The 21,051-nt window shown below is 49.5% G+C and overlaps 2 protein-coding genes across 2 annotated transcripts; one reads left to right on the top strand and one right to left on the bottom strand.

The window, feature by feature from the left end:
• The first annotated feature begins 763 nt into the window (after nucleotides 1–763).
• ST8SIA6 (ST8 alpha-N-acetyl-neuraminide alpha-2,8-sialyltransferase 6) lies at nucleotides 764–8,323 on the top strand. Its single transcript, XM_061554481.1, has 5 exons — nucleotides 764–945; nucleotides 4,855–4,996; nucleotides 5,536–5,648; nucleotides 6,243–6,335; nucleotides 7,628–8,323. The coding sequence occupies exons 1-5, from the start codon at nucleotides 764–766 to the stop codon at nucleotides 8,094–8,096; spliced, it is 999 nt and encodes a 332-aa protein (XP_061410465.1). The 3' UTR covers nucleotides 8,097–8,323.
• On the bottom strand, nucleotides 8,302–18,682 carry CROT (carnitine O-octanoyltransferase). The gene is made up of 16 exons (XM_061554777.1): nucleotides 18,413–18,682; nucleotides 17,929–18,053; nucleotides 17,086–17,267; nucleotides 16,408–16,532; nucleotides 14,786–14,897; nucleotides 14,519–14,612; nucleotides 13,814–13,939; nucleotides 13,516–13,617; nucleotides 12,987–13,070; nucleotides 12,388–12,495; nucleotides 11,774–11,904; nucleotides 11,109–11,232; nucleotides 10,539–10,617; nucleotides 9,608–9,701; nucleotides 9,350–9,469; nucleotides 8,302–8,958 (listed from the first exon to the last, which is right to left on the bottom strand). The coding sequence occupies exons 1-16, from the start codon at nucleotides 18,528–18,530 to the stop codon at nucleotides 8,832–8,834; spliced, it is 1,851 nt and encodes a 616-aa protein (XP_061410761.1). The 5' UTR covers nucleotides 18,531–18,682; the 3' UTR covers nucleotides 8,302–8,831.
• Nucleotides 18,683–21,051: the final 2,369 nt, after the last annotated feature.

The following is a 21,051-nucleotide window of genomic DNA, read 5'->3' on the forward strand; positions in this document are numbered from 1 at the left end:
CTGCTCCTGCTGCTGCTGCTCCTGCTGCTGCTGCTCCTGCTGCTGCTGCAAGGGTCTCTGCTCCCCGTGGCACCCGCTTGTATGGTGATGTCTTAATAGGCCTATACGGATCTCTATATAGGAGCGGTACTGTGGGTAGCAGCAGTGTCGTGGCTACCATACGAACCCTGGCGACCACGGTTTGATGCCTGCTCACGGCTGGATTATCGTAGTAGCAAAAGCAGCTAAATATGCTACGAACCCCGCACTTTCAAGGGCCCCGCGCTAAATGCTTTCAAGCTATCAATTCCGGTTCAGTGATTCTGCACTTGCTCTATTACTGTAGTATTATACTGCCATCAACTTTTATGAACGACTGGGTGTTTAAGGTTACCGATTTGTCATATTATCTGGCTGTATAGCAAATGAAAAAATACAATGACTTTACTATGCAAGAAAAAAATGTGTGTTTTAATATTTCTATATTTATTTATTTAGGGCCCCTTTATAACATATGCTACAGGCCCCGCACTAGCTTAATCTGGCACCGCCACCACCGGTGATATCTGAACCGGTCCTGGGCCTCCCCCAGGTCGACTCGGTCTTAAAAATGGTTACTTGGTGTGATGTATAAACATCGCCACTAGGGAGACAAAGGTGGCCCGGGCGTGGTGCTGGCCACCCACCCCCTCATGTGCCATTCCCGCCTTCATGGGTGCTCGCTAACAGCACTTGTCCCAACAGTCTGTTAAGGCTACACGGGGGATCTTCCTCTTCATGTTTAATGGATCTCTATGTAAGGGCAGTGGATGTGCTGAGACATGGGTCACGGAATAGAGGGACCACATCTCTCTCCATCGTCTCGTCCTGGCCTTGCAGGGAGCGCGCCGAGCAGCTGGCAGCCGCCGCACGCCTCCTGGGAGAGTGCCGCTGGGAGTGGAGCGAGGAGGCGGCGCGGGACCTCAGGTTGAACACGAGTCTTCTTCTCCTGCTTCTTCTCCATCCACAACCTCCCTCTTCCACCCCTCGCTAAGCTCGTGGAGCACACAGCACATGTGGAGTTCCACCTTTGCGTTTGCGGGGGTCAAGTTTAGTAGGGCAGCGCTGCTGGACTCGGCCATCCGATTTAGATTCCCGCTTCACGGGCAACGTAATTGACTAATATCTGAACTGGTCCTGGGCCTCCCCTAGGTCGACTCAACCTCAATTGAGTAACTGCTAGTGGTGGGTAAACATCCGTACTGAGGAGACAAAGGCGGCCGCGCATGGGGCTAGCCACCCACCCCCTTGTGTCCCGTGCCAGCCTTCACAGGTACTCGCTGAGAGTGATTGCCCTAACAGTCTGTTCATGCTATACGGGCGATCTTTGTCTTTGGCCCAGGTGATGACCCCTCCCCTGCTCATCAGGGCCACCTTTGTTTGTATCACAGGCCCACAGGAGGTCCAAAACGTCAGGCGGCCAGCAACAAACAGCACTAGAAATTCGTCATAGATAAGAGTTAACATCTTCTTGGTTCTTTCGGTAAAGTCACGTAGAAGGGAAGTAATAAAATAATAAAAATAAAACATAATAAAATAATTCTCACGACGTTTCGGCCACAACGCAAGCAGCCGTCCTCAGGTGAAGAATGAAACACCACCAAGCTTGGAGCGTATATTTAAGCTGGGTTGGAGGGGGGGAGGTTGGGAAGAAGAGCGCCTTGACAAAATAATTTGCATATTAAGAGGAATTTAGCATATGGAAATGCGTAGGAGGTGGGCGGGGGGGGTTTCAAATTAATATTATGCCCGCGCATTATGCAGGATTAGCAGCATCAAAGGGAGGGGGAAGGGGGGTAGCATTAACAAAGGAAAGGAATGTTAATAGTATGTAGCTGCAGTTACTAAACAACCACGTAAAAAACTAAAGTATAAACTACATAAACAACTAAAGTATAAATTACATAGCATCATCAGTATACTTACTATACTCTACAATAAGCTGAGTTACTAACAGTGGTCTAAAGCAGGCCGGCCATGTGGCCAGATGACAAAAGTGTCGTCTACGTACCTCTTCCATAAGGTCGGGCGTAGAGTGGCAGTCTGGATGGCGTCAGTCTCAAATTTCTCCATGAAGATGTTGGCCACATGGCCGGCCTGCTCTAGACCAATTTCTCGACCACATCAATTCCATACACCCAGCCATCAGATTCACCATGGAAGTCGAAAAAGATGGCAAGCTACCCTTTTTGGATGTCCTAATCAAAAGGAGACCTGATGGTTCAATGAGCCACTCTGTCTACAGGAAAGCCACCCATATGGATGCTTACCTAAAACCGGATTCCCACCACCATCCATCCCAGAAGAATTCCCTCATCAAGACTCTATACCATAGAGCCCAATGCATCTCCGACCAGGAACACATTGCCAGTGAACTCAAACACGTACGCCAAGCGCTTAAGGCTAATGGTTACTCCGACTACACAATCCGTAAAGCCATTACTCCAACCATCAAGAAGGATCCTGTTGAGGAGCCTTTCAAGACCATCACCTTACCCTACATTGCTGGGGTCACAAAAAAGATCTCCAAAATCCTGATTAAACACAAGATCCAGGTCCGATTCAACACAGTACATAAAATCCGTGATCTGGTCCCGTCTGTAAAAGATGTGGTTCCAGACATACAGTACCCTGGCGTCTACAAACTAAGTTGCCTCTGTGGTAGCAGTTACATTGGAGAAATCAAACGACATGTCTCGGACCGCATCCGTGAACATAAAGCAGACCTGAAACACGGTAGGACAAACACCTCAGCCGTGGCAGATCACTGTTACAACTCAGTGGGCTCACATTACATTGACTTCTCCAAGACAGAGGTTCTCTGCTAGCCATCTGGCTATCATGAGAGATTCGTTCATGAGGCGATCCCATACAACAGAGACAATTTCAACCGAGAAGATGGATTCTGGCTTAGCAATCATTGGAAGGACGTAATAAACCATTTCGGATCTTAACTGATTGTGTTCACGTTTACGGTGACTTTCAGACCGCGTTCCACTCACTGGCATTGAATTCTCCGCAGGGAATGGATTCTTTGCTCCGCTGCAAGTTTTCCCCCCACGACTCACCCATTGACACGACGGTCAATGGTACAGCGTATAATAACAAATAGTATAACATTTATATGCTTAATACAATGTACAAAGTAATATATAGTATCGTAATTGTATAGTAAACATATAGCAGTGTGATACACATTAGGGTGGGTAGAATAATACATAGTGTTATATTAAAATGGTTTATAGCAATACAGTATATAATTTAATGTTGGGTTTGTCTATGGCAGTATATAGTACGGTGTAGACTCGTGTGATGTAAGAGAATAAAGTTTAGATGGAAGCATATTATATAATTTTTACGACGTAGAATTGTAATGTATTACTTACTGTTAGTAACTCAGCTTATTGTAGAGTATAGTAAGTATACTGATGATGCTATGTAATTTATACTTTAGTTGTTTATGTAGTTTATACTTTAGTTTTTTACGTGCTTGTTTAGTAACTGCAGCTACATACTATTAACATTCCTTTCCTTTGTTAATGCTACCCCCCTTCCCCCTCCCTTTGATGCTGCTAATCCTGCATAATGCACGGGCATAATATTAATTTGAAACCCCCCCGCCCACCTCCTACGCAATTTCCATATGCTAAATTCCTCTTGATATGCAAATTATTTTGTCAAGGCGCTCTTCTTCCCAACCTCCCCCCCCTCCAACCCAGCTTAAATATACGCTCCAAGCTTGGTGGTGTTTCATTCTTCACCTGAGGACGGCTGCTTGCGTTGTAGCCGAAACGTCGTGAGAATTATTTTATTGTTTTATTTTTATTATTTTATTACTTCCCTTCTACGTGACTTTACCGAAAGAACCAAGAAGATGAATCCCTGCAGTCACGAAAGCTTTAAATCGAAAAAGAGTTAACATGTATCTTGAGTAAAGTAAGATAATTATTATACGAGTGAAGTTCACGGGAACAGTAACCATGGTAGTAGCGATAGAATGAGTGCTGGATCATCTATCACAGGGGTCGGCAACCTACGGCTCCGGAGCCGCATGCGGCTCTTTACAGGCTGCTTCTTGACGATATGTACGTATGTACAGTATATACTCAGATGCATTGCGGCTCTTGAAATACTGAATTTTGTACCGAATTGGAAAGAAATGGCTCTTCTTGTTATTTTGGTTGCCGACCCCTGATCTATCACCCTGACTGCTGCTTCACTCTGAGCTCTGTCCGAGTACAGCAAGGTAGGAACTGGGTGTTCTACCCCGGATATAGCCGCAGTGCCCAGCTTCAGCGAATGCTGAGTGTTGGGTTAACTTGGGTTGTTCATCGGTAACCGGTTCCGAACGTGAGGAACCGGTAACCCTTTCCAGTTGATGTTCCTAACGAACGCGCCGATCGCCCTTGCTCCTCGGTTAGGAGGTAAAGTTGGAGCCATTCGCACCGCTGGGTGGACAGAGGGGTGAGGGCGAATTTAAGAAATGTTCCCCATTGGTTTAACTGCTGCACCAGGAGATTGAATCGAATAGACGAGCTCTGGATTAAATGTCAGTGTGCTGACCATGGCACCACGGCAGCAGCTCCCTTCGTTTCTCAGTTAAAAAAATAAACCTGCTTCTCGCGAGACATTGCAACACGTGCAGTAAACCAGGAACTGTTTTTTTCCATTATTTTCATGCGATTACCGGTCACAAAAAAACCCGGTATAAATAACCCTGGTATTAATTATGTGCTATGAAGAAGAGAGCCCTTGCCTGAAACATCACCTATTCGCTACGTTTCTTTGACGAGCGTGTTGAGTTCTCTGGCAGTAACAGAGCCGTGCGGCGCGCAGGGCGATGCTGCGATCGTGCTGCGATGCGCGCGCCGGCCTGGTGCTCACGCGGGGAGACGCGGCGGAGCGCCCGGGACTCACGTTCGAGGCCGCCGCCAAGACTCTGCACGTCACCCCGCAGCTCCTGTCCGTGCTGCCGGAGGTGTGGCCCACTCAGGGTCACCGGCCCCATGCGCCAAACCCACACGACACTCGGCCTCGGTCCATTCTCAGAACCGCGCAGTGTCCTGCAATACAGTTCCGAACACAGAAATTTCCGGTAGCAGATCTCGGAACAAATTGGTTCTTGCCACCCGAGCACAGACTCCTCAGTTTTTATGGGTCAGGCCAGGACAGCTAGCAACCTCAGGTGTGAGGTGACGCAGCATGTTTCAAGTCTCCGTGCATCGCTACTCCTGGCACATTATGTGCGCTGGGTGAGAGATCCCTAGGTGGTGTTGTCAAAGTGTTGGTGAATGTGGGGGTTAAAGTTGATGGTGGTGTTTGTGGGGTGTTGGCGATGTCTATGGGGTTTGGTTTGTGGTTGATGATGTATGTGGGGTGTTGCTGGGGTGTGTGATGTTCGTGTGGTTGGTAGCATATGCTGGCTGCACGATTTATATTGGTGGCTACGTGCAGGGGCATCGATTGTTGTTGGTGTTGTGTGTGGGCTGCGTGTCATGGGGTTGGACCGTGTGCCAGAGCTCTCCTCTGGCCGGCGAGTTGCACGGTCGCTGTGCCGTGGTGGGGAACAGTGGGGCGCTGCTGGGGAGCCGGTGTGGTAGGAGCATCGACAATGCCGACTTTGTAATCAGGTGAGAGACCGTGAATTCTAGCGGAGTGCAGCTCGGTTAGAATGGAGTTTTCCGTCACTCTCAAAATGATTCAGCGGCACTGGAAACCACAGAAAAGCGGGAAGGAAGGCAGCCACGACCACTGGCAACAATTGTCCGAGCTCTGTGGTCCTATATTAAGATGTTTTGGCCAACTCCATCAACACGTGTTTATGCACGCGGGAGGAAACGATTACCCAGAGAAAACCGACGCGTGTGAGAGAGGCAACACTTATTCCCTATAAATATCTAAATTAACCCAGCTGCTGTACTTCTTCACTGCCCATGAGTAGGGAGGGAGAATTCACAAATGTGACCCCTCGCTCCACAGTGCTGCATCACAGGCCAAGTGCAGCATAGCCACCTGCGCCAGGCTGTAATCATGCAAAACATTTCAAGACAGATTTTTATTATAACGTCGGTAAGTTGTGAAGCTGAACTTTTGAGACGACTGTGAAGGGGGTGTGAGAATTACACGAAGCCGCCCTCGGCCCTTTGTAATGATACGTGCTCGAAGCAGCCGCGTCGCTTCACCGGCCGGGTCGCAACCGTCCCGCGGTGTGTGTGGCCGCGCAGGTGCAACCTCCCTCCGGTGTCGGGAAACTTCACGCGGGACGTGGGCAACCGCAGCCACATGGTGACGCTCAACCCCAGCATCATCAAGGAGCGGTGAGTGTGGCACAGGAGTGGGCCACAGGGACCGCTTCGCGTTGCCGTCCTCGTGCGGGTCTCGACAAGGCCTTTGCCCCCAGGGCCTCACTCACACGCGAGCCGCTCGGTGGTGGAGCGAGCGGATCGCAATCGCAAGGTTCAACGCCTAAATGTGGGTTTTGTCCGATCATCCCTCTGGGGTCGATAAAATCGATACCACTTTGTGGGGAAGTTACCAGTGATTGTCCTATGAATATTCGCTCAACACTGCCTTCAGAAAATCACCAACTTTTTTGAGTCGAGTATTGTCGATACACTTATTGGACTTGGAAATCATATTTGAAATTTTCAACCTTCAATAAGGCTGTTTGTTGCGAGCTGCTTAGTGTTTTGGGCCTTTTCTTCAGCAACTGTGCTATTGAAGAGAAACCTCCGGTAACTGAGGTTTACACAATGAGCCTGCAGTCTCAATTCCCTACTGGTTGGCTTGTCACCAATAAAATCCATGTGCTGCTCAATGCTCACCCACAAACTGTGCCCATGTGCCAAGGTGGGCCCCCCATCATCCATGCAGCACTGTAGGGGTTCCGCACCGAGTGACATAGTTATGCAGCAGGTCGGGGATTCGATCTCGACCCCGATGCCTAGATATTTGGAGTTTGCATGATCTCTCTCCCCGTGGTCATGTGGATTTTTCTCCAGGTTCTCCGGTTTTTCCATCCACATTTCTCAACATGCGTTCAGAGTATTTGGCTGCTATACATTTCCACGTGACAAGCCATTTCGTTGAGCTACCATTTGTGACCAGGTTGCTTCTGAAAAAGAGCTACATAAGCTCAGTGGGCCTTACCTGGTAAAATACAAAGTTTATTAAAACATTATAAATCGTTAATTCGCTTGTTTACCCAGGAAAGCCTCGCCGAGTCTCAACTATTTTTCAGGAGGGTCCTGCTACGTTTTTTGCAGAAGGGGGCGACGATTACTATGTTTCACATTTAAGTAATTTGCGAGTATTTTTTCGAATTAAAATTTGAACCACAACTCCGCCACACAATGGCTTTTTCCTCGAATGACGTCACAACGTTTGCAACGTCCACTGTCGGTGAAGCACACCGCGCATAGCATTTTACGGATAATGCACCGCCAGAATTGATCATAGTAACTACTATAATAATAGGATAGACGATTTTTCATCACACATTTCGGTACGCAAATTACAACGCTCCAACCTAACAAAATACAGCACGCATGGACCTCCTTTCCGTGAGGTGCGACCAACACCGCTGCCCGCTGGATCCATGCCCTGGCAGGTACGGGGGGCTCCACAGCAGCGAGAGCCGGAGCCGCTTCGTGTCAGACGTCACGGATTACGGGGACGCTCTGCTTCTCGTGCCCGCCCTCGCCTACGTGCACAACCTGCTGCCGGCCCTGAGGGCGCACCGTGCCTTGGAGGCGGCGGGCGCTCGCCAGAAGGCCGTGTTCTTCCACCCCGACTACCTGCGGCGTCTCGCTCGCCTCTGGGCGGCCAGAGGGCTGCATCCGCAGCGCCTCTCCACGGGCCTCATGCTTGCGAGCGCCTCCCTCACCCTGTGCAGCCAAGTTCACCTCTACGGATTCTGGCCCTTCGAACGAGGGCCCAACGGGGCCTCTCTGCCACATCACTACTTTGACGACAGACCGCCTCGGCCAGGCGCGCACGACATGCCCCAGGAGTTCAGCCACTACCTCCTGCTGCACAGCCAGGGAGCAATACGGCTGCACATGGGCGCGTGCACATAATGCTCCTCACAGCACCACGCCCACATGCCCCATCCACCTACCGCTCCCCACCTACTCGCACCGACACCGCAACACCTTGGCTGCCTGCTTTTAAAAGTTTCAGCTCTCGAGGCTACGTTGGCAGCAGTGGGACCTGTGCCTTTTTTAAGATGCGTGAGTTACCTGGTGAATATAATTTCTAAGATAAAAAACACACACAATGGTCTCCTGATTGCATTTTATTTTCTGTGTATGTCATTTCACAAGTACAGTTTAAAATGACCTTACAATCATAGAAGCTGCATGGCCAGAGATCACTGAAATTACAGAAAACATAAATGCTCATCTTGAATTGTAACATAGATGCTGGTGAAAGTCACCCTCCTTGGCAGCAATTGGACACTACAATTAAAAACTCGTGCCAGAAGGAACATAAAACATGTACATGTTACGTAGTGGTATTCAATGGTCACGTGCTAAGTGCATTGTTGTATTTTTTGCATTTAAGTGTAATCAGTTATACAGTGTAATTCTGACACCGATATGGCTGGACAGATATATTATGTTGTGGCTCAGAATTCATTTTGTGTGAACGTGCAAACGTCCCCAGCGTACGCGTGGCACCGTGGAATCTCCTGGTACGAGACATGAGCAGCCCTGGCACTACCACTACGCGCGTGCACATACGCACGCCCCTGCACACACGCACGCCCTTGCACAGCGACACCTGTGAACCCGCACGCGCACCGCGGGTTCTCAGAGGCGTGCCGCACGCGTCAGGGCAAGGCACTGCATCTCGTGTAGAGCGGCGGCGAATGCGTGGTAGAGTCGCTCCCCGTCCGTCTGTGGGCACGAGCGCCACGCCGTGACCGCAACCACGAGGCTGTCTCAGCGACACACGGACACACGAGGATACAATATAATACCCGCCATTCGCCACTAAGTGACGGTAACGTCCCCACGGCACCTGTGTCAGGCCAGGTGCACTTTGAGGCCACGTGAAGTGTTGAAGGCTCGCCGAATAGGAGGTCACGTGACAGACCCAGGTGGCAAGGATTGCCTGACTGAGATAACTGGCAGATGCACCATCTGTGCCCCATACTGTGCCTTATATGCGTGGACTCACGGACACAACATGGACACACACGGGCACAATACAGACACATGGATGCGCGAACACACATGGACACGTGGACAGAGACAAACGCGGACATGAAAGCGTTATGGTGCGGGTTTGTTTCAGATTTAATATTTGGCAGGCGAGCGGGACACACCGGTCATCGCGGATGCGGTAGAAGAAGCCGTAGCCGTGTGGCACCATAGGAGCGACGGCGCCCAGAGTGTTGGTATATCCCACCAGGCTCGTTGACAGCACAAAGTTCCCTCCGCCACCACTGTCACACGCAAACAGTGTGAACAACCATGCGGCGTGAAAAACCGCACAGGGGGCTGTGGAATGTCACATAATCACGGAGGATTCTAACACCCTGATGCCTCCTGCCCCCAGCATCCACCCATCCAGTCGCACCCACCTCTTGGTGAAGGAAGGGTCGCGGAACAGCTCTGGTACGGGAAGGCCCTCATCCTCTGCCAGCAGCAGGAGGCCCAGGAGGTGCCGGTCGCAGCCTGTGCACACAGAAAAGATCGCCAGTGTAGCCTACACAGGCTGTTGGGGCAGGTGCTGTTAGCGAGCCCCTATGAAGGCTGATATGGTGCACCAATAAGGGGGTGGTGTGGCTCGAACCACACCCAGCCACCTTTGTCTCACCAGTGGCTGAACCACACGAGGTACTCATTAAAAGCAGAGTCAACCTAGGGGAGGCCTAGGAAAGGTTCAGATTTTTATCATTGACGCTGGCCATGAGCAAGAATTGAATGGCCAGGTTCGCAATGCACTAAATACTTTGCCACGGCTCCCCTACACACACGCACACATGCATGCGAACCACACTCACTGACGTATGGGCCGCATGCCGAGCATTCACATGCGTTGCAGGCAAAAGTCACATTCAAATTCAGTTTCCCATTAAGTCGCTTAATCTGTTCTCACAACTGAAGGCACCATAATAACTTTTTACATGAAGGCACAAATAGGTGAAGGACACACATTGTCTGCTTCATTATTTTATTTAAATTCTCTACAAAGACACTTGTATTGTGTATTATATTGATTTGCGTCGAACCAGGACCCATCTTTGCCTACAGACATCTTGCAGTGCACCAGCACTGGTTCAACCATGTCTGACTGCTGACGAGACGCTGAATGTTAAAAACTGGTCCAGAGTTTGCTTGTTAAATCAACGAAGCTGAAAAACGCACTTCCAAAAGGCTGTGCGGCTGATGGGATGTATGAAAAGAAATATTAACATTTTTAGTGACAGATATGTGAAGGCACATTGCCTGCTTTGTTATTTTATTCTCATTGAGGCCACAGCTGATGGCACCACGACCGCGCTTCTCTACCTTTGTTGTTTTCACATTCCTTCATGAGCCGGTTGTGCTTGTCAAATGCCTCCAGCATCAACTCCAGCCTTCGCCCCGTCTGCCAAAATCGATGCACAAACAGATTAGTGCACGCCACAGGAATCCATACTTGCAACTTGGACGTATATATGTTCAACTTCTTTTGCACCGCACGTAGCCAATCGTGCTGATCGGACTTGTGTCACTCCACCCCTGGAAGCGTGCCCCGTGTTTATACGACCCACTGAGCGGCAGTGTGTTGTTGGTACATCCGTGTGCATATCCCTTCACAAGATGCTGGACACAGGCAACGTGTGCGTGCGTTCCTGAGGGTGCGCGGGACTGTGGAGGCAGTGGGGCAGTGGTTAGCGCACTGCGCTACGATCCCGGCCACCCGAGTTCGATTCCAGTTCATGACCAGTGACAAATATCTGAACCGATCCTGGGCCTATCCTAGGTCAACTCAGTCTTAAATAAGTACTTTACACTCGCTAACAGCAGCTGCTTCAATAGCATGCATGGCTATACAGGTTGTCTTTGTATGCTGTGTGTGTGCGTGTGGGACCGTGCCGGCATGGAAGGCTCCTGCATGGCCCGGCACCAGGCCACCGCCTCTGGGGTGCAGGGCCGCATGGTCTCCGTGCGGCCGTGGTAGAACTTGCGCGTGGACGCTGTCTCATAACAGCAGCCGGGCCTGGACACACAGACGACAACAGGGTCCACGCTGAAGCGCGAGGGCGGCAGTGTGCCTCAGCTCATCATATGTCTGGGGTCTATAAAACAAGTACCGCTTTGTGGGGAGGATAGAGTGGTTATCTTATGGGTAGACTTACACCCGCCAGAGGAATCTGTATTCATAACTGCTCGCTCAGGGCTGTAAACAGAAGATGGGCACCGCATCAATGCTCATTTAAGGCCTGAAATCCCTTTTCCAGCTGATGCAGATTTCTCATTGGCTGCGGGTAAATGTTGTCTTTACTGCGAGAGTATTTTCTACCTTGGAGCTCAGAATATGCTGTGTGGTGAATGAGTGAAATGTGTCCTGGCCTCAAAAACTGAGAAACGACAACATAATTGATCACAGACGTGGAACTCAGTGCTTGGCTGGACAGCACCTGGCCCAACTGCCACACACGTGGCACAATTTAGAAGCAAGCCACCTGTGTGGTTTATCACAAGCCATGGGTTGATAGGTGAGTTTGCAGGTGAGCCCGTGTAGAGCCAGCATGCTTTACCGGCCATGCAGCCTGTAGTAGGCGAGCTGCAACGCCAGCTGTACATAGGTGTCAGGGTGCAGCCCGCGCTGCTTGATGAGCAGCTTCCCAAACGCTGTGAATGCCAGCGACACCACCTGGAGGTCCTTTGCCTGTGCAAATGTACAGACACCACAACACCAATGATTATGTTGTGCTGTGTATGCTATAGTTTTGTGTCGTACTAGGACCCATATCTAGCAGAGCGGGTCCTTGCCTATAACCTGACAGCTGATCAATATTGGTTCAAGCAAGTGTCTTGAGACACTGAATGCCAAAACTTGCCGAGAGATTGGCTTGTGTTGAACCAGTTCTTCTGAAATGATGTACTTCCAAAAGGCCGTGTGGCTGATGGGATGTGTAGATATTTTTTTATGTGGAGGGACAGATACAGTTGATTATTGTCTTGCTTATTTATTCCGTTACTTATATTGTGCACAAAGACGCGATGATGATGATAGTTTTGCATTAAGCATACACACACACAAAGTGTAAGTGCAGGGTCCGTCCGACTCAAGATCCAGACTAAGATTTGGATGCTCAGCGCAGCTCCTGCTGTGCGGAATGTGTAAATGTGTGCACGCACGCCCACTCACTTGACGGTTGTAAAGGGCCTCGCTGTGAGCTATATCCGACAAGATTCGCTCATCCAGCCGGAACCGCAGCTCCTGGGGCTGCGGTAGTGGGCGGAGAGGAACTTCTCCCTGCTCGCGACGGCACGAATGCGGGCACCAAAGAACACAGGCTACTTAAAAACAAAGATCCCCGTATAGCCTTTAACAGACTGTTTGTGAAAGTGCTGTTAGCGAGCACCTATGAAGTGCTGTTAGCGAGTATTTATGAAGTGCTGTTAGTGAGCATGGTACATGAGGGGGTGGGTGGCCAGCACCACGGCTGACCGTATTTGTCTCCCCAGTGACAATGTTCACGCACCACACCAGGTACTCATTTGAGGCTGATTTGACCTAGGGGAGTACCAAGACCAGTTCAGATAATCGTCACCGATATTAGTTGTGAGCAGGAATCGAACTCAGTCGCCGGATTCGGAGTACAGCATACTAACCACTGCACTACTGCTCTTAACACAGGCAGCACAGGCAGCACATACACACGTAGGGTGCACACGTGCATGCAAGGGGTGTGTGTGTGCGTGTGTGCACATGAAGAGAGATGTGTGTGCGGATGTGAGCCTCACCACCCACACGCCGTCAACTCTCTTCAGGGTGTTCTCGGCGTAACTCGTGGTTGAGACCAGCACCATCGCGTCATAGGGAGCATGCTGCAGGGGTTGGAGAACAGAGAACACTCTGCACACATCAGCACTTCCTGACTGTTTACCCAACATTAAATGTTATTGAACACTACAAAAAATATTTAAAGTGATTTCCTGCTCAATCAACCATTGAGACATAATACAGGTTTTTTGGGTTAGATCGCGTAAATGTGTCGTTATATATTTACGCAATCTAACACAAAAAAACCTGTATTATGGATGATATTGGTCGCGAAAGCCTAAGTGTTAAACTAACCATTGAGACGTCGGTGATGATCATCTGTTTACAGCCCTCAGCCATTGGCGGAAGTTCTATATATGTCACAGGCAATTCTATCCATATTCTACCACTATTGACTTCCCCATGAAGTGGTACAAACAAGTTGTGCACACCTCTGGGTCTGTATGAAATGACATCAACCTTTGTTGTGATGGCGCGAGTGCTGCTTACGTCACAGTTGGAGACGCAGGTGCCATTCTCAAAGACGATCAGGTTGTAGGACTTGTCCCCCCAGCGGCCCCGGGGATTGCCAGCTAATGCCCAGCTCTGGAGCTGCAAGGGTTGGCGTGCACGCCGAGCGGCGAGAGTGGTTAATAATGGCGACGCAGTGTGCTTCAGAGGGCCTTAACCTTAACAGGCCCTCGCCCGGCTAGATGAACAGGCCCTCGCCCGGCTAGATGAATGAACAGGCCCTCGCCTGGCGAAATGACAGCGAGTGATCCGCAAGAGAACGTTTGGAACGCATCACCTGGGAGTAGTCGCTCGGCGAGGCGGAGGGCGATGCCTGCTCCAGCACGAGCACGAGCAGGCTGCTCTCCACCGCGTTCATGTGCTCCACATTCTCCGCGCACAAGTTCAGCAGGTGCTGCCTGGTCTGTAATACACGCGACGAAACAAAGATGACGGAGACTTGTGTTGCCTCCGAAACGACGGGATTTATTATTTTATTTCTATTATTTTTATTATTTATTTTTACCTACGTGACTTTACCGAAAAAACCTAACAGTATGAATTCTTGCAGTCACGAAAGCTTTAAATCTAGAAAGATACCCTGTTTCGGCTTTTACAGACTGTTGGGTGCTGTTAGCGAGCGTCTATTGAAGACGGCATGCTGGGGGGAAGGGGCAGTAGCTAGTCAGTGCCACGCCCGCCCCCCCTTGTCTCCCCATTGCATATATTTGCATACTGCACCCACACCGGGTACTAATTTAAAGCTGAGTCGACCTGGAGTTGGGGTGGGAGGTAGGATCGATTGAGATATTTGTCACTGATATTGGCCGTGAGCAGGAATCAAGCTCAGTTCACTGCAATGCTGCTCCACAATGTCTTGTTGGCACATGCAAACGAAGGCACACACACACGTCACGTGACACCTACGCAACACTCCATCACTCGACGCATGCATGGCACGGGCTCCCATGCACGGGCCACATCACTCAGAAGCGGTTGTTACCTTGGCCCAGCTGGCTCTGTCGCCGGCTGTGAGAACCGACAAGCCGGGTCCCTCGGGCTCCGCTGCACAGCGAGCCTTCACGAGCGCGAGCTGACTGCTCCCACACGGGGACGTGCATGCACACAGACGCACGCACGCACGTGCACACGATGCCACGCATCTCCTTGTGATTAACTCGTGAGGTAATGAGCACAAATTAAAACCAAATATGTACGTACGGCCTTCCTAATACTGGTGTGTGCATTCTACTGAGTGGACCACCCTGACCTCTGCAGCTCGGGAGGTGTGAGAATGTCCCCGCCGGGCGCCAGAGAATCGAACGTGAAGATTCTGCCATGGCACAAGACCACCACATGGGACGGGCAGGCGCCCTCCGGCTCTGTTGGCAGAAGGTGGCGGCAGGGGCAAAGTGAGAGGGGGTGAGAAACCATAACGATTACCAAGCATTCGCTACGGAGGAGGGTGTACAAAACACGCTATCTGATACAAAAATCTCCAAGCTCTTAATATCCACTCCACCTCTCAGGCCTCTGTATGTGCTATGAAACAGGGCCATTGCCCAAAAGTTCGCCAATTATACATTTCCTTTAGGGCCACAAGTGGTCTTGATGAACTTATTGAGTGTTTCTTCTTGGGAGGGCATCCTCGCAGCAGCATTTTGACATATTGGTGGTACACCAGTGCAGCATAACACATACCGGTCCTCATAAATCAGTATGAAATAAATTTTTGAATCAGCAAATCTGTTTTTCAGTCTTTAATTGATCCTTTCGCTAAGTTTTACGCGATTCAAAGGATTATTTAGTCTACTGAGACTTGCTAAAATAAGGCCAATATTGCCCATTGATTTGGGTCCGGGCCACTCGACTTTTTGGGCCGACCAGGAAGGCGAGCTCCTGGAGCAACAGCAGCAGCAGCAGCAGCCTTCTTGCGTTGCCTTAAGAGCCTGAGGTGGGACTTGAGCAACATCATCATCATCATCTTCGTCGTCTTGAACCACCGATGGATAGTACGGCAAGTAGAGTGTTGCGATTGTTCGGGTTAGGTTTAGGGTTATTGTAATGGCAACAATAAATGAGGTCAAAATATAAATCTTCTTGTGAACAACCAATGCTATTTAAGGACAAGATTATCCAATATAGGTAGAATTGTTCATGACAGGTCAGTGGTCGTATTTCTTTAACCCTAACCATCCGACCAAGTCTAGGGCACGAGTTAAATCTGTCCAAGGCACGAGGAGTCAAAATACAGAGCAGCCAATCGTCATCAGGCTGGGTGCTGCTCAACGGTAAAAGACTGTGAAGCTTCATGTTCAGCTGCTCAGGACATCCGTCTTCCCACTGTTTCGGCATCACGAGAACTGATATTGATGCAGCCCGCAAGATTTTCTGACCGGGGTTGCCAATTGTAGTAAAATAAATAAAATAAATAATTATTGCGGAAAATGAGAATTTTTTTCTCTACCACGCACCTGCGTATCGCGAACACGTAAATTTGTCTGCACGGCAGCACCGTGGACTTTGCCAATTCTGAAAATAGTAATTTCCTATTACCTATTTTTTATAATTTTTTTCCAATTTTTATTTTACTAGGGAAGGCCCAATGAGCTAAACAGATATTTTTCAGAAGCGACCTGGCCACAAATGATAGTTCAAAGATGTAACTTATCATGTGGAAATGTATGGCAGCCAAATACTCTAAATGCGTATTTCTAAATGTGGAAGTAAAAACCGGAGGACCTGGAGAAAAATCCACACGACCACGGGGAGAACATGCAAACTCCAAATATACAGGTGTCAGGATCGGGATCGAATCCACGACCTCGTGTATACCAGGCAAGAGAGTTAACATCTTGCCACCATGGCACCCAATTAGTTGGGAGAGCCTACCAGTCTTGAAATGGCAGACGATGGAGTCACATTTCTCTCCAGGGATCTTGCAGGTACCGAAGATCATACGGAACTGATGCATGTCCAGTGGGACACCCTTAGCGCGGTGCGTGGCCAGCCTCTCTCTTCACGCACCAACACATTCACACACACACATGCGGGAAACATCATACAAACACGCTGGTACATGTAGTATGCGATTTCTCTTACACAGTTGCTGAGCACAGGTCCTAAAGGTCACGTGGCCAGCAACAAACGACACCATTAAAGTTGTAATAGTTACAGAGTTAAAATGCATCTTGAAATGAGGAGGGTAATTAGAATAGCTTGGGAATAGAGACGATAATGGGAGGAAATTCCATAGTGGAGCACAGCAAGGGAAGAAGCAGCAAGAGGCGTGACCTGCAGTGTGCTGATTGAGTAAGTGGGAGGATGAGTGTGTGAATGGGAGAGTGAGTGAGTGAGTGCATGTTGTTTTGACCTGCACTGTGGATTACAACGTGGTTTAAACAAAGCAGTCCATCTGGTAGACCGAGTACTCAATATGGGTGAATGAACCAACGCGTGAAGATGACAAGAACAGTTGTAGCAGTTATAGAAGAGTGATTAGGAGGTGACTGACTAACGGTGGGCAAATGATGGAGTGAATTATTCATTGTCCGTGTGTGCGCATCTCACGTGCGTAGCAGCTGCCAGAAGTTGAGGTGGTGCCACAGCAAGATGGCGGCCCGTTCCAGCTGGGTCCCCACCTTGGGAGGCCACACGTGCTCCAGGTAAGGGCCTGGTCCCCCAAAGTTCCCTGTGATCTGCTGCGGGCCCCGCGACTCCAGGTATGCCTTGTTCAGCCACCACTCCTCCAGCTGCATCACGCGGGGCAGGGCAGCAGCAGTCACGTGACAGGGCCAGGCAGGCAACACCACATTACGTTCAAATACAAAATGTTGAAATGCGCTGTATTTTGTCTCTTCGGTCCATAACGTGTTCACTCTACTTGCTCGACCAGACTCATTTACACTCTGTTCAACCATCACATTGCAAGTCACGACACTTCCCACTGCTCCACTTAATGGTTCCTTCTCCCCAAGCTCTTATAATAATCCTGCTCAATTCAGGAAAAGTGTTCACTTTATCTCTTACAACTTTGATCGTGTTGTTTGTCGATGGGCCTGTGCTCAGCCACTGTGTTAAATAAATAAAGTTCAGACCAGTGCTGTCCCAACCTCTCTAATAACATTCAGACCACAAGGTTGGAAACCGCCAAGACGAAGCAGCTCTACGTGTAAGCAGCGACACCTAGTGGACAGACCAATAAGAATCAAGAGTGTGGATCGAAAAACTGTACACTTAAGACGCCTAAAAAAATAAATATAACGCGACATTACCCATAATTCTCCACAACACCGCATAAGGATTTTCCCCCGAAACGTGCAGAGATTGCCGGTAGAGATTTGACGGCGCGCGTGCCACGCGCGAGGTTCCTAGCTGCTGGTGCAGGGCGGCGCGCACGCTGCTCCCACGCACCCAGTTTTGGCGCTCGGCTCCCCTCCGCAGAAGCAGCGCGTGCAGCTTCGCTCCAACTCCCTCCTTGAAGCGCCGCGCCACTTCCCGCGTGTGGGCGAGCTCCTCGTCCGTAGCGAAGGGCCTGACTGCACACGCGATCGTCGCACGTGCATTGGGTGCTGCTGTTATACGTTTCTGTCGTTTAACCAGCGGAGAAACAAGGATGGTCTCATTTCACAAGTCAAAGAGCGCTAACAACAATGAAGCAATGAAAATCAGCGGAAACACAACCACATTACAGAATAAATCAAAGAAAGTGCACAGACAAAAACAGTATTAAATTAATTTGTCATTTCAACAATTGGCTCGGACATACTACTTTTAAAAAAACGCTCATAGTAAAATTAAATTAGAGAAATATCAGCATGGGTTTAGGCGACGTTTGCCCGAAGCAATCGCGAGGCGCTCGTGAAGGCAGCGGCACAGCGCCGGCTCTCCTCCCTACCAGAGTCCAGGTACTTGGTGAGCGTCTCATCCAGACTCGGCACGGGCAGGGCTGGCAGGCTGTCCTGGTGTTCAAAGGTTCGCTCCCCTTGCTGTCCTTCAAACATCTGGCTCTCCATCTCTTCGCACGACGCTCACCTGGTCCTTTCTGAACGGAATACGCTGTGCACCACACCTGTATCCACCTTCTCCTTGAGCAGCAAGCGCGGAGTCGCGCTGTGCGACAGTTGTGCCTGTGGAGGGCAATAAATAGATAGTGCCCACAATAGTGCCTTGGTGCGCTGCCTTCGCCACTCTTATCTGCATTTACAAAGTGCATGTGTTTGTTAAAAACACACGTGATCGCAATGTAGCCGGGACCCCGTGGAATGTGGGTCCTAGTGCGCCACTGATAACACACACACACGCATGCCAAGCTGAAGTAAAGTGCACGTACTACTGCTCAACGTCACTTGTTTTTAGCAAAAACAAGGCAACAGAGCAAAATAAAACACCTGCAAGTGGCCACATTGGCGTGTGCGATGACAATGATTCTGATAAACAGAGTAAGCCAACAGGGCACCAGACGTGGGTACGACCGACGACTGTACACGGCTCTCACGCGTGGTTCGTCGATTATCTAAACCCGGTCAGCAAGGGCTGCACAAAACAAACGTGTTTATATTTGACTTTTGAATTTATTGGCAGAACTCCCTAGCGAGGTTTTCTGCCACGTACCCAACATGTATTTGGTAGGAGGGCCGCTGTGAACGTGTCAATGTGCTCACCACCGTGTGGCTAAGATATCTCGTGAAGAGACAGTCAAGCCAAGTGTCCGTCATAGAGGTGTATGGGTGAGATCGCGGAAATATATAAATGTGTCGTTAAAACCCGCCACCACCCGTCAGCCAATTAGTAAAGTTTGTCACGTAAACAAAAGATGCCAATTCGTGACTAGTACAGCACACTGGTGTGTTGGAGAGTAAACCCACAACATTCGAGTGTGACGTTTCGTCAGTAATTACAACCAGCATCATCAGGCGATGATGATGCTAGCTTTCGCCTGATGCTAGTTGTAATCACTGGCGAAACGTCGTACAGTACTCGAATTATAAATGTTGTGGGTTTACTCTCCAACACACCGGTGTGCTGTACTATTAACGAATTGGCATGTTTTATTTACGTGACAAAGCTGACTGACTGGCTCTGTCGAGCGGTGGCGAGTTTAACGACACATGTATATTTCTGCGATCTCACCCAAAAACCTCTATTATGGATAATATTAGTGGCGAAAGCCGTGTGTTAAACCAAGTGTATTTGTGTAACCAGGTGAGATCTAAGAATCAGTTCTATGACATCACGTTCCACGGGCCGTTCTGTCACTCACACACACACAGGGAGGAGGTTGCACTGCTCTGGCAGGTGGCATTGATAGTGCAAGTGAAGACGAAACACTGTCCAAACATCACACTGGAAACGTTTCGGACTTTGGGGCTTTTCTAGGAAAATATAGAAAACGTAAGGTTCCAATTGCACCACAGCAACCGTGTTATGTATGGACGCTCTGCAGTCATTACTGCAATTAAATAACTCGGCAGACACCGACTTCTTCACACATCTGTCCCTCCAAACAGGGGCGCAACTTTGGCGGTGTCGTGTGGCAGCGTTATGCGACGCATAGGGGTCCAATCGGCCACAAGGAGGCCCCGAATCAACAGATAAACAGAGTAACAACATACTCTTTGGTTCTGTCGGTAAAGTTACGTGACTTTACCGAAAGAACCAAAGAGTATGGATTCCTGCAGTCACGAAAGCTTCAAATCAAGATAGTAACAACATGTTATGAAAATTTATTAATTAGAAATTACCTGCGGTCTATCACGGACCAAGCCCGATGAATGCATCTGGTTATCATATCAATAGATAAGATAAGTTTGTGTTGGGTCAGATCGCGTAAATCTAAATGTGTCGTTAAACCCGCCACTATCTGACACAGCCAATCCGTCAGGTTTGTCAAGTAAACAAAACGTGGCCAATTCGTGACTGGTCCAGCACCCCGCCTGTGTCGGAGAGAACCCCCACAACATCTACAGTTCGAGGCATTCACAACCAGCATCATCACAGCGGTGTGCCGAACTCGTAACGAATTGCCACGTGTTGTGTACGTGACGAACCTCACGAATTGTCTGCGTCGGGTGGTGGCGGGTTTAACGACACGGTTATATTTAGGCGATCTGACTCAAAACACCTCCACTGTGGGTAATGTTGGTCCAGCATGAAATCAAGAGGCACGGGAACTCAATTGTGAGTATTGTACCTTGACATATAAAAAAAAAGTAATACTGTCACTGCGAGACTGTCTTCCTGCGCACACAATACACGGTGCAACTAAAATAATATATAGTTATACAGCCTGACAGTGAGTCGCGAGAAGGAGTGGGGGACCCACAGCCCCCCGCGTTGTAACAGGTCGCTCCGCCCCTGCCTCCACATCTATATGCATCATATACAAGTACTGCTTTACACATCCCATCAGCAGCCACAGGGTCTTCCTCCTGCGAGGAGAGCGTTTCAGCAGCATTGGTCCGACACAAACACAAACCCCTGGGACCGGTTTCGACATTCGGCGTCTCACCAGCGGGCCAGGCTCGCCTGGGCCAG

This window comes from Lethenteron reissneri, chromosome 20 (genome assembly GCF_015708825.2).
Source record: "Lethenteron reissneri isolate LAM-NWPU_2019-01 chromosome 20, ASM1570882v1, whole genome shotgun sequence".
Lineage (NCBI taxonomy): Eukaryota > Metazoa > Chordata > Hyperoartia > Petromyzontiformes > Petromyzontidae > Lethenteron > Lethenteron reissneri.